General features: G+C 35.9%; 1 protein-coding gene across 5 annotated transcripts in view; it reads left to right on the forward strand.

The window, feature by feature from the left end:
• The window catches only part of slc4a4a (solute carrier family 4 member 4a), a 61,298-nt gene extending 52,571 nt beyond the window's left edge, over positions 1-8,727 (forward strand). For 3 of the 5 annotated variants that reach the window (XM_058775716.1, XM_058775717.1, XM_058775720.1), the window contains 8 exons: positions 317-478; positions 1,299-1,477; positions 2,960-3,032; positions 3,126-3,194; positions 3,476-3,649; positions 4,699-4,863; positions 6,692-6,771; positions 7,138-8,727. In XM_058775716.1, coding sequence (XP_058631699.1) covers positions 317-478; positions 1,299-1,477; positions 2,960-3,032; positions 3,126-3,194; positions 3,476-3,649; positions 4,699-4,863; positions 6,692-6,771; positions 7,138-7,243 — 1,008 coding nt within the window. In that variant the 3' untranslated portion in view covers positions 7,244-8,727. Of the gene's footprint in view, positions 1-316; positions 479-1,298; positions 1,478-2,959; positions 3,033-3,125; positions 3,195-3,475; positions 3,650-4,698; positions 4,864-5,239; positions 5,334-6,691; positions 6,772-7,137 lie in introns of all 5 variants that reach the window. The other 2 variants (XM_058775718.1, XM_058775719.1) reach the window with 1 other exon arrangement.
• The last annotated feature ends 4,952 nt before the right edge of the window (positions 8,728-13,679 follow it).

Here is a 13,679-nt window from a genome sequence, read left to right on the forward strand (position 1 = left end):
AGAGATTAACTTGCATTAGATGTTATTTATTTGTACAGAATGTTTTGGCACAGTGAACACTGCATGGGTCGGTACATGGAGTGTTTCTACTCAGGGGGCCAGAGGGTCTGCTTAATAGAAATAGATTTTGCTCAGGCAAATATCAGAGGGTACATTGGCTGGCATGCTCTATTTGCTGCTTCTTAAGTACAGATTCACAGTATGAGTCAGTGCCAATCCACTCAGGACGTTACTATTCGTTTCCTGTAAACATTTGCCAAGTGCCCTGACCGCAAACTTCTGTGATCCTCAAACTGCACTTTCCTCGTGTCCTCAGCCTACAAGCCCAAACCGTGGCTGGTTTGTGCCACCGTTCGGAGGGAACCCCTGGTGGGTGTACCTGGCAGCAGCTCTGCCTGCCCTGCTGGTCACCATCCTGCTCTTCATGGATCAGCAGATCACCGCTGTCATTGTCAATCGCAAGGAACACAAGCTGAAGGTAGGCCTGCCGTGACTCTGCTGTGTGATTCTCTCCTAAGCCAGATGGTTTATCACGCTCACTTTGAGCCGCCCAGGACCACAGGAAACACTCACAGTGCCATTGGCAACTATATTGGGATATTTATAGACTGTCTCTTACAAATAGAACTTTTTATCTTTTGTCTGGAGGATGTGAATCAGCACTTGGAGTCAAAAATAGCATTATTTAAACAGATGGTCTGATGCAAACCAAAGGGGAAAAAAGCTGCACATCAATAATGCAGGAATTGATATTTGTTGAATAATTGATATTAAGTTGAAAACTAAAGGAAAAGCAGTTTGATTTTCTTATATACTGAGTTTGTAAGATGATAGCTAGACAGGATTTATTTATAATCATGAAATCTATATTATATTTAAATCATTTTAAATTCAATCTCAGTGCTTCACCAACCAGTTTCACCCCAACGTCACACTTTTGGTCCAGATTCTGAGTGGAACAATGAGGAATTGTAAATCGGACAAAGGCAAAGCATTTATTTTCTTCTGGCATGTAATGTGAGACTGGCCTCAAAACATTGTGTCCTCTCACTATAATGCCTCCCCATGGAAAAACTCCTATTGTCATCTCTGTGAGAATTATACTGCTCTGGTGACATTGTACTGTACTTTTGTGTGATGCAGAGTAGTTGTATTTGTTAGAATAAAGCACTTGATGGATTATTTAAAGGGACAGTTCACCTGAAAATGAAAATTCAGTCATTGTTCATGTAAAATAAAATGTTTTTGATTCTTCCAGTAGCATTTTGTAAACAATCTCTTTTCTCTGTCTTGATCAGAAAGGTGCAGGCTATCATCTGGATCTCTTCTGGGTAGCTGTGCTGTTAGCTTTGTGCTCTTTCATGGGTCTTCCGTGGTATGTAGCTGCTACAGTTATTTCCATCGCCCACATTGACAGCTTGAAAATGGAGACCGAGACATCCGCTCCTGGTGAACAGCCTAAATTTTTGGGTGTCAGGTACGTTCTAATGCGCATAAAAGATAATTTTTTTGGTGATTCCTATGTATTTGTACAGTGTCGTGGCATAAAACCGAAGTATCTGACTATGCCAGTAGAGCTTTTGAATGACTCGTTGATTACAGAGTTGGGCTTAGTGGGACGCCAGTTAAAATGCTGCATGTTGGACTGAACTCCGGGGGGGTTTATTGATGCAGCTGTAAGCTGAACAAACGTAAACAGGCCTAGTTCTGCTGAAAACACACTGTGCCTGTATTTAGGTTGTATTTTTAATGTTTCTCTGGTTTGGTTAAGCAATCCAATATGATTTAATTCTCCAAAGTATTTCAGATATTAATTATAATTGATGATATAATTAGAAATTATTAGTAGTCATTAAGGAGGTGGAGTCTAATGGTTAAAGATGCAAGCTGGTAACTGCAAGATTGCAGGTTCAAATCTATAAACTGTCACCTTTATGCCCCATATCAAGGAACTACACTCCGAGGACCTCATTTATAAAGCGTGCGTATGTACAGATTTGATCTTAGAGTGTGCGTACGCTTAAATCCACGCCAACGCTCATATTTATAAAAACGGTCTTTGACGTGGAAAAGTGCTTAGCGTCACGTCAGGGTCCGAGCTGACGTACGCACTTTTTATTGTCGGAGTAATGCAGAATTTTTCAAATGTAAGCTGTTCTAAATTATGATGATTGGTGATATTTTATATGTTAATGATATTAATTAGGAGTCGTTTACAAGGCAGAGAGCTGAAACCATTCAATTGCACGCAAGTTCAAGATAATTTGCAATTCATAGATTTCACATCTGAAAGAGGCGCGTACGCTCGTTTTCTGTTCGTACGTTCATTCTATGAATCGCACGTACGCATTTCTGAGAAACGATCGTAAGATCAAATTTAGGACGGTCTCTGTGCAATATTTTATAAATGAGGCCCCGAGTCTTTGGATAAAAGCATCTGCCAGTTGACTTCTTCCTTTAATTAAAACAATGATACACTAAATGTCTGTTGGTCTGTGAAGATTGTATAGCTATATGCTTTATTGCTGTGTGCACCTGTTAGTCATGGGTGCAGCTGAAATAGCCAACCCTGATAATTAGAAGGGGGTGTTCACATACACTAACGTTCAACAGTTTGGGGTCAGTAAGATTTTCTGTTTTGCTTTTCAAAGAAATGAATACATTTATTCAGCAAGGACGCATAAGATTGATTAAAAGTGACTCTTATAATACAACAGTGCATTTTTTTGTTTTTGTTTCAAATGCTGTTCTTTTGAACTTTCTAGCCATCAAAGACTCCTAAAGATAAAAAAATCTTTATTTTATTTGTAATAATATTTCACAATATTATCATTTTTATTTGTTGTTGTTAAAATAAATGCAGTCTTGGTGATAATAAGAGACTTCTTTCCAAAGCATTAAAACATCTTACCAATCCCAAAATGTTTTATTTTTATTTTTGTAATTGTCTCCTCTTCAGGGAACAGAGAGTCACTGGTGTCTTTGTCTTCATCCTCACTGGTCTATCTGTCTTCATGTCTCCTATCCTCAAGGTAGCAATACAATACATCCAGTAGTGTCAAACACATTGCTGCATGTGTGTGATTTTCTTTTTCTTTTCTAAATGAATAATTATTTTTCCGTAGTTTATACCCATGCCAGTGTTGTATGGAGTCTTCCTCTACATGGGAGTGGCTTCACTCAACGGAGTTCAGGTGAGTTACCAACACAATTCTGTGCTATTTAAAACTGAATTGAAAAAAAAAAGCCTTTTAAATTAAATTTTTGGGACCTAGAATTCTATTTCAAAATTGGAATTTAAGAAAGTGGAATTAAATTCATATATATATATATGTGTGTGTAATCAAATTGGGGTATTTACAAAAACATTAGATTATTTTAATAATCACTATTTGAAATCATTTGACAGTAACTTGTAAAGTAACTTGACAGTAAAGTATGTTTTTCTTTTTAAATATTGCTCTTTGGTTCTCAGTTTATGGACCGACTCAAACTGCTCCTCATGCCTGCCAAACACCAACCAGACCTGATCTACTTGCGGCATGTGCCACTCAGGAAGGTCCATTTATTCACTTTCGTCCAGTTGCTTTGCTTGGCACTCCTCTGGATCCTCAAGTCCACTGTGGCTGCCATCATCTTTCCTGTTATGGTTAGTCACCTCTTTCACTTTTCATTAAAAAAAATCTTTAGTATTCCAACCTTTTGACTGGTTGTGTAATATTTAGCCTTGAAGCTCTCAGTTTTGCAGTCACAGCCGCTTCCAGGATTAATGTTCAGTATTAAATCATTTAATACTTAAATGATTTAATAATTAAATCTGATTTAATACTGAACAATACTGAATGTTCAGTATTAAATTATTTAATACTTAAATGATTTAATAATTAAATCCGATTTAATACTGAACATTAATCCTGGAAGCGGCTGTGACTGCAATGTTTTTTAAAAGGAAGTTTCTTTTGCTCACCAAAGCTGCTTTTCCACCGAAATTACCTGGAACAGTTTGTCCCAGGAACTTTTTTTCCCCCAGACCTGTTGCTGTCTGCGTTTCCATCGTGGTCTAAAGTACCGTGAAGAATAGGCAAATAGTCTGGTGATGCAGGTCTGCGCGTGTTTCTCAATTCCAAGCAAATGTCGGACTTACATCCTCAGTACGGACCTCTCACGTCTCCGAAATTGGCGAAGCACATTTTCAAATAGGTGCTGTCTTTATAAATAAACCGCAGATTTGACTTTTAAACAACTACATTCTCGCCTGAAATTCTTTTAAAGCTACATTTCATGACATAATACCAGTAATATTTTGAAAATTATGTGAATATAGTGGTTGAAATGCAATGCTCGTGAACTCAACCAATCAGCATGTTCAGCGCCCAAGTCCTGCCTCCGAAAGTTCCGGACTTTTGAAAAAGTACTACCCGCGAGCAGAGACTTTCTGAGGGGCAAATTTTTACCTGGAACTTTATTTAGATCCTGGTTCCTGCGGTGGAAACACACCGAGTACCGGAATTATTCAAAACTGTTGACTGGTATTACAATTTGTGCCACTTATTGCATCCCACTAGATAAGGGACAAAATACATGTTACACTAGAATGTTGGTAATGTTAACAGACACTCAAGTGCCATATTTTTGCAAAATGCATCTGTAGTGTATGCACTAACTGAAAGATCACTATTTGCTATTCTCATTGGTCAGATCTTGGCTCTGGTTGCTGTGAGGAAGGCATTGGACTATATCTTTTCCCAGCATGACCTCAGTTTCCTGGATGATGTCATACCTGAGAAGGATAAGAAGAAGAAGGAAGATGAGAAGAAAAAGAAAAAGAAGAAACAAGGGAGCATAGACAGTGACATGGAAGATGTGAGTGTCCTGTATTAGTATTAAGAACACTTTGGGCTTTGGAAATAAGTTCACTTAGTTGCCCTTTAATAATGTCTTAATACCTGTGTATGGTACACATTATGTTCTGATGATTTATTGAAAGACTATTTCTTTCTTTTTTTCTTTTTTCTTGAAACGTTTCCAATGACAAAGCAAAAAGATTAGAAAAAACATCCTCAGTCACACTCTAAAGAAACTTGATTGTCAGACAGCTACAGTATAAATATTCTGTAACTTTTTTTGTTTAGTTTAATACTATTAAAATTTGGGTGGCTGTGAAAAAGGAAGTGTGAGCTACTCTGGTGTATGTAGGTTCAGCACCTAAAGCACTCTTTGACCGTTTCTCCCTGTGCAGTCTGACTATCCTTACAATGAGAATGTCCCCAGCATTAAAATCCCAATGGACATGATGGAGCAGGAGCCTTTTTTAGGAGATAAGGCCTCTGACAGTGAGTAGACTGGACCTGGGGCCTCACCTCAATTTGTACCTCTTGAATAATTCAGCATGAGAATTTTGCTTTCTCTTCCTTTCATATGCGGTGCATGCTACCACTTGCTCCTCTGTCACATAATGCCTGTGGAGTTTGTCAATTCTTTATGGCAACTGACGGCTTCATTACCTCTTCTCGCCCTGTCGTAATCATTTTGCTTTACTTTTGCAAATTTAGTTTGTTACTCTCAACTTGAAGTAGTAGTTCACCCAAAAATGAAACTTTCCTGAGAATTGACTCCCCTTCAGGCCATCCAAGATGAGTTTGTTTCCTCAACAGAACAGATTTGCAGAAAATGTAGCATTACATCACTTGCTCACCAATGGATCCTCTGCAGTAAATGGGTGCCGTCAGAACAGCTGATAAAAACATTGCAATAATCCAGAAGTATTCCACTCCATTGATTAACGTCTTGTGAAGAGAAAGGCTGCCTGTTTGATCTTGAAGATATTTTGACTTTAAATCATCACTTCTGGCCAAAATACGAGTCCACCAATATGCTTCACCCAGTGAAAATGTCCATCCCCTGTTGTCCTCTTATGTCAAGATACAACTGCTTAATTTGTAAACGGTGCTTGATCTGTGCATATTTCTCTCCTTAATCAAATGAATTTTCACTGGATAAAGCAATATCATAGATAGAGGACTTGTATTTTATCTAAAAGCAATGGTTGTGGAATATTGTGATGTGTTTATCAGCTGTTATCAGTGGTCTCTCATTTTGACGGCACCCATTCACTGCAGAGGATCCATTGGTAAACAAGTGATGTAATGCAAAATTTTTCCTGATCTGTTTTGATGAAGTAACAAACTATAAACATCTTGGATGGCCTGAGAGGGGGGAGTAAATTTTAAGCAAACTTTCATTTTTTGCATTAACTATTTAACCATCTTTTGTGCCATGCTAACATGGATTCAGGGATGATAATTGAGATTGAGAATAATACAGAAAATATAACTTTGTTTTTTAGTAACGTTTGTGTGTAATAAACTGTAGCAAAGTCTCTGTTTTCTTTTCTACTCAAATTTTTAACATCTTAGTTTGTAGTTGTATTAGGATGTAATTATCTAATGAAAATGCTAATTAAAAAGAATCCCATGGAACCCCAGCACATATTCGATATGAAATCATTAGAGATCTTTAGTCTTCAGTGATTCTGTTGGCTTTTTTGCATGTGTCTGCTGTATAAAGTGTGCTGGTGCTGTTGATCCTGTATGATGAAACTGCATGAAGGTGGTACTGTATATAGTGCTTGTGTTCAGCAGAATGTGAAGCCATGCATGTGTTAATAATGGACCATGTGTCCCACTTGCAGGAGAAAAGTCCCCTTCATTCCATGACCGATATACATCGTGCTGAAAAGCGGCACTACTTTCAGACCAGCCCGATGTCAAGGTACACATCTCAAGCTGCTGTGTGTCAGTAAGATGTATTTATAGTAAGGATAGATTACCACATTAGAATATCAAGAAAGTGTGAAGAACACTGAATTAAAATGATTGGATCTGTGTTCAGATTGCATACTTTAAAAAAAAAATGGTGTGCATTACTATAATTCACTAAGATCAGGATGTAGGCACTGAAAGCCACTTTCATTTTTAAAACATCACACTTTGTCAAGGCTTTGTTGTTACATAATGTCCTTACTTCTTTGAACCACAAGTTAAATAGTTTCAAAGAAATTCCTGGTGGAATAATACTGGGAAATAAATTTAATACCTATTCCGAAGCTGACTGATTGAATCTGTCTTTTTTTTTCAGTTCAGAGAGACTGCCATTAAATGTGCCTCAGATCAAAATAGATATGGACCCAGATGACAACAATGGCTATTACTGGAGGAGTCGAGGGTCTGAGACGTCCATATAACTCTTCCAATCTGCTCCATAGATTTTATTAGCTCTTCCAATTTGCAGAAAGCCAATTGCCAAGGGATCTTTTATAAAGACCGTTCCCCATCACGGATCCTTTCTGTGAAGACTAAAGAACAGCTTGAGGAACGCTTGTCTTCCACTCACTTAATCACTACGGTTTGCAAGTTGTAATCCCTAAATATTATGCAATTCACTTCATTGTTTGATTTATGTGCTGAGCTGTAGAGAAATGCTGTATTTGTTTTTACACGATTCCACAACTACTCTCTCCATTATACATCCAATACAATATGAATCTTTCTACCAAATTCACTTAACATGACACTATTTTCCTTTTCCTTTAATTTTTTGCTGCTCTACCTTTGTTTTACATGGTAGGCATTGTGTAAAAAAATTATATTTTTCTTCCATTTTTTTATTTGCACAGCATGAGATTTTAATGTTGATTTTTTTTTTTTTATTGTACATCTTGAGCAAACTTTTTAATAAATGACTTCTATTATGATGTAAGAGAACAACTGTGACAATATAATATAATATTTAACTGTTGATTAACTTTTTAATGATGGTTAATGTTATTGCTTGGCATTGAGCCTGCTATTTTTTCATATTGTTTCCTATAATATAATGTGGTATTAAACTTAATGTTTCCTTTAATAATATGTATGCCTAATTATGCAGATACATTCTAATTATCTTGATTAATTAAGAAAGCCTAATAATTCATTTAGCATTTAATCGTGTTTGGCATTTGCTTCGTCACCTGGTTATGGAAACCCTAAAAAGTCTACATGTGTAAACCTACATGTACTCCAGGGTCTGTTGTCCTGCAAATGATTTACCTAAGTGGCTTAAACCTGAACTGCAATAATACATGAAATTCCTTTAGTTTTAAGACTGTCTCATGTAATTCAGATCACTTTTTTATTTGTGCTTTATTTACTTGATGTCTAGTCACTGAATGTCATATTGCAATTTGTGTCATTTGTAAAAATGAGTCAGAAAAAGTCAACAATATGGTACATGCATTTGAATGAAGATGACATTATTGCTGTGTCATACTGTGCATGTCCTAAACATGTTCTCTTTGATCCTTGAAGAATTCAATATCTTTTGTCGAATCCTGCTAATTTGTCATTATTTTTCCTATGTCTTTCTATCAAAAAAACAAACAAAAAAATCTATAGATCTATACAGGTAGCATCTATACTGTATTTTCAAAATCAACTTCTTTTAACCTTGTAAGTATAAGGTTTTTTTTTTAACTTATTTTTGGGGGTACCTAAAGATGAAATATATTGTGAAAGCATGTCTGGGGAAATTCTTGAACATTTAAACAATGCTAAATATTAATTGTAGAGTGTGTAACAAAGATACATTTTTAATCAAGTTTTGCGACTTTTTAGAACAAAACTGCTGAAATGATTTTAGAATTTATATTTTTCAAAGGAAATGAATATTAAAAATGAACAGAATTTATTAAATGGTCTCCTCATTTCTTTTCATGCATTATGTGTTTTTTTTTTATACTTTTGTTTCCCCCTTATATGTAATATATAAATTATATAACGTATTAAAATATAAATATAATTCATCTGATACGCAGGGTAACCCTACCAAAATCATTTTGCTGCATTAAAAGTATTTGCGTATGTGAACAACTCTTTATTGCAAACAGTATTTCTAAACTAGACTCCACTACAGCCCTATATATAGAGCCTATATATATTTAATCAAACTTACTTTACCATGTATTTTCACATAGACTATGCTTTTGCATCAGTATCCAATAAAAAGGAAATCTAGTTTTATAATATATGTTTGGAGACATTTTTGAGACATTTACTATTATAATAATTACATGATCTTGCAGTCCTGACTTAGTTTTTTTGTTTTGTTTTGTTTTGTTTTTTACTGAAGATGACACAATGTCACCATCTAGTGTTGACATTTAACACTGCAGCAAGTCCCGTGACAAAGACTTCAATATCTACAATAATTTAGTAAATGTAGAATTTCAGAAAAGGGCTTTCTTTTTGGGCCAATTTACTTATTTGTGTATTTGATTGTTCTAGACTAGAGAGGAAAGCTACACTTTTCCAGCTAAAGTGAATTTTGAGCAAGAGGAAGGAAGATGTTAGTGAGAAGAGAAAATAAGCGAAGAGGAATAAAGACTTTGAAATACATGTTTGATGTCAGTTATTCAACTAATGCAGTTTAAATTAGCATTAAGTAGGCTACATCTTAATGTGACACATTAAAACCTTTCTTGCAATGCAAAGGTTTACTGCAATGTAATAGAAATCATACAAAAACCATAGCTTACAGCCAGTAAACTCCCAGTGCTAAATCATATCATTTTTTGGTTCTTTTCATGTTAAGCAAACTAACATAGTCCATTTACATGTATTTATGAGTTTTGGTGGTTTTGTCCAGCTGAAGGCTTTCAGGAGAAATTCAGCACATCTTCTTGGTTTTTCATCATTCTTTTGTGCAGCAGAGAGACGCGAGTCCCTGGCTCTATAGCTAGACCTTCTGTTCTGTTCAGATCAATACATCTTGCCACCTTAGTACAGGAAGAACATGTTTAGAACATGTCTAGATAAATCATGTAGTTCACATTCTTTACCCAGAGTCCCCCGTCCACAGTGCATCACCATCAGAAACCATTTATGCATGAAGTCAATATGAAAACGATTTTAATTGAATCCAAAAGACCCGACAGCACCTCTAAACCACTGGATTGCAGATAAACAGCTGTGAAAAGAGCTGAAGATGCTTTTTACAGCAGTTTAAATTGGGAACAGGAACCTACTGAATCTGAAGTCTACTTCTGTGCTGGTGGAGCAGCTTGATAAGGAAAAGTTCCTTGTCCAAACTATAGTTGCCAAAGAAAGATAGAGAGATGAGTGCCCAGCTAACAGGAAACATTCCCAGAACTTTTGGGAAGGTTCTCTCAAAGTTATGAACAAACGTCCAGTAAACTTTCAGTAACCTTAATAGAATAATCATTAATAGTTATTCGGTATTTAATAATGTTCTCAAAACAGCACAATGTGTTGTTTAAGAAACTCTTTTTCTTGAAACATTTTCGATATTACATTTTAGTTTTTAAACGTTAGGCTTCTGCTCGTTTCAAAATGTCTTTAGTACATTCCTTAATGTTCGTGAAACCAAGAAAGAAAAAACCTGGACATATTTCTTTGTTAAACGTGGATTTTAAAATTTGCCTGCTGTTATTTCCCCTGACCAGACAGGTTTCATAACTGGTAGACACTCTTTTTATAATAGGCCTACCAGAAGACTTTTTACTATCCTTTCTTCAAGGCATTTGACAGGGTTGTTCAAACTGTCCCTTTATGCAAATGACCTTCTTTTATAACTAAAAAAATCAATCTAGCAGCTGAGACAGAGATTTCTCAATATCCTTTTCCCTTTAAGTGGGCTCAGGAAGGATTCAGATATTTAGGTGTATATCAGTCAGAGTTTATTTTCAGAAATTTCTTTTTTTAATTCTCTGCTAAATGCTTATAAAGAAGATATACAGAGATGGTCCTCTCTTCTAATATCACGAATTGGCCGTATTAATCTGGTTAAAATGACAATTGTGCCCACAGTCTTATATCTCGTCCAGCATATACCCATTTATATCAAGTCTTTTTTTGTTACTCTTAATCAGACTAACTAACTTTTTTTTATGGGGCGGCAAATATGCATGGATAAGAAGAAAGGTTCTCGACGTTCCAAAATTGAAAGGGGGCCTTGCCATACCAAATTTTCAACAGTATTACTGTGTCTGTAATATTAACAAGCTTTTGCACTGGACTAACCCTTCAAGAGTTTCTGAATATCATATCTGCGTCCAAATAGAATTGTCATCCTCTAAATATTCCCTTCATTCAATGACTTGCTTTCAGCTTCCTATAAACAGTAAAAATATCTCATACAGTTTAGTGGTCACCAATACCAAAGTCTCTTTAAGACAAGTCATGTCACTCGGCGGCCATCTTTGAAACGCCTCTCGGGCATCCAAGTGCAGCTCCTATCTCTTTGAATGGGGAAACATCAAATTCTCCAAAACTGTTCACAAAGCTTACGATTAAATTTCATATTTGAAATCACTAAAGAAATCTGACAACAACTGTATCATAAATGTTGTTTCTTTTGCTCAAATAGCATTATAAAAAGCGTATTTTTCAGGCTAGATCAGCCAGTGCGCATGCTCAATCCTAAACGCACGTCTCAGAACTCTGACTGTTTCTATAGCAACCGGGACTTCTAACTGCAGCTGCAGTGACGCGCTGACTTTACCGATTAGTGATTGGCTCTTTCATTCAGAAGGCGGGACTTAATGCGATTGAGCGGCCATATTGAGCGTTGCTTTTTCCCCCATTCAAAACTATAGGAGTGACACGTCTTGGGTATTCTATAGTCTTTGACAATACTCTTAAAATATGGCTTCATTTTAGGAAACATTTTTGGGTTAATCAGTCCATCAACTCTTGCACCCATAGTAAACTATTTATATTTTCTACCATCATGTTCTGATCCAGTTTTTTGTGACTGGTCTTCTAGGGGTCTTAGTACCATCAAGGACTTGTATGATAAAAGTATATTCAGAAAAGTTTAATCTTCCTAAAACACATCTTTTTCGCTTCTTTCAAATCAGACAGTTTGTACAAAATCAGTTTGCGCAGTTTCCTAATCTTCCTCCTGATTCCGTTCTCAGATAGAAGAGGGCTAATCTCTGTCATTTAAGAATCAATAGATTCTTTAAATTCTGATCCCTCAGAATCACACAATACCTGGGAACAAGAGCTGGGGATCACTACAAGTGAAATAGAGTGGGATTATATACTTGATTTAGTACACTCTCCCTCTATATGTGCCCAACACAATGTTTGATGCAATGCAAGATTCTTCACAGAGCACACTACACTAACGTCAGATTAGCCAAAATATACCCAGACAGAAGTAACACCTGCAATAAATGCTAACAATCTCCAGCAAATCACACTCACATGAGTTGTGGTCTAAAATATCTGATACTTTAAAAAAAAAAAAACCTTTAACATATCAGCCACTACAATTCCTTTAAGTCAAAATTTGCCTTTAAAAACACAAGACGTTGTTGCTTTCACCACTCTATTGGCTAGGAGGCTTATTCTCCTTAAGTGGAAACACCTTCCTTCATATGATATATGGATAAAATAAATTATTTTGTGTTTAAAGCTCGAAGAAAGTTGTTTTAATTAAAAGGGTCTTTAAAAAGCTTTTATGAAATATGAAAACCTGAATTATATTGATACTATTGATCTGTCACCTGAAGATGCAGAAGAGGATTAACAATTTTTATTTATTTGTTTATTTGACTTTTTTTCCTATTCTTTTTTGTACATTTAATAATTACACTTACAGTATTATTGTTACTTGTACTTGTTTGTGTTGTGTGTTGGGAATGGGGGTGGAGGAGATGGGGGATTGTGGGGGATTGGGGGGTGAAAAGCAGAACTGTGGATTACTAATTTTATGTATATAAGATATTGTATCTGCACAAAATGTCAATAAATATATTTTGAGAAAAAAACCTGGACATTTTGAGCATTCAGAGAACATTCAGAAACATTTTTTGTACCTCAACAGTAACATTAGCAAAACACCCTTATAACATATGTTTGTTTCCTGTTCTCATAAAAATGCATACCTCTGCGCACTTTTTGCAGACAAATGCAAAACTGATATAAAAACTGATATTTTAACTGCTTTGTCGAACCGTAGTTACACGGGATTCGAATCAGTGCTTCTCGTCTCCTAAAGTCCGTCTCCGTACTCCGTGAGCTACCGAACAAACTTATCATTTATGAAAACCCATAGATATGAAGCTGATGTGCGATGCTAATGTTCAAAAGCATCAGTTTTCAAATCTCCCAGCATATTAATATTGTTTTGAAGTCATAGCATGATATTCTCTAAGTAATTGTGCGAAAAGTAAGCTTTATTAATCGCAACTCTGTAAATTTGTGTGAAAGTGTTCATTTATTTTGGAAACTGCAGTGATATGTACTTATTGGTACGTATTTCATGTCACGCTAAAAAGTGCACCCAGGTACGTAAATGCCATGAGACCAGGTAGGTTTGTTTACTGCGTGGGTTCATTGACAAATGGCTCCATATTACTCTAAGACCTCATGTGACCAAAACAAACCGTAAGCATTTTGTTTAAGAATCCTGTTGAGGAAAACAAATGATGGCGATGGTGTGAGTGAAATGCAATATTCAAGTCCTCCGTAAACACAAAGTTTGAATGGGGTGTTGAGAAGAACAGGATTTGTACTGTTGAATAAGTTGTATAGTTAATCAGTGTGCATTGTTTTGTATTTAAAAAAGGGTGCATTTTACCTTTATTGTCCCTCATGTGAATGTCATGCTAA

Source organism: Onychostoma macrolepis, chromosome 05, assembly GCF_012432095.1.
Source record: "Onychostoma macrolepis isolate SWU-2019 chromosome 05, ASM1243209v1, whole genome shotgun sequence".
Taxonomy (NCBI): Eukaryota; Metazoa; Chordata; class Actinopteri; order Cypriniformes; family Cyprinidae; genus Onychostoma; species Onychostoma macrolepis.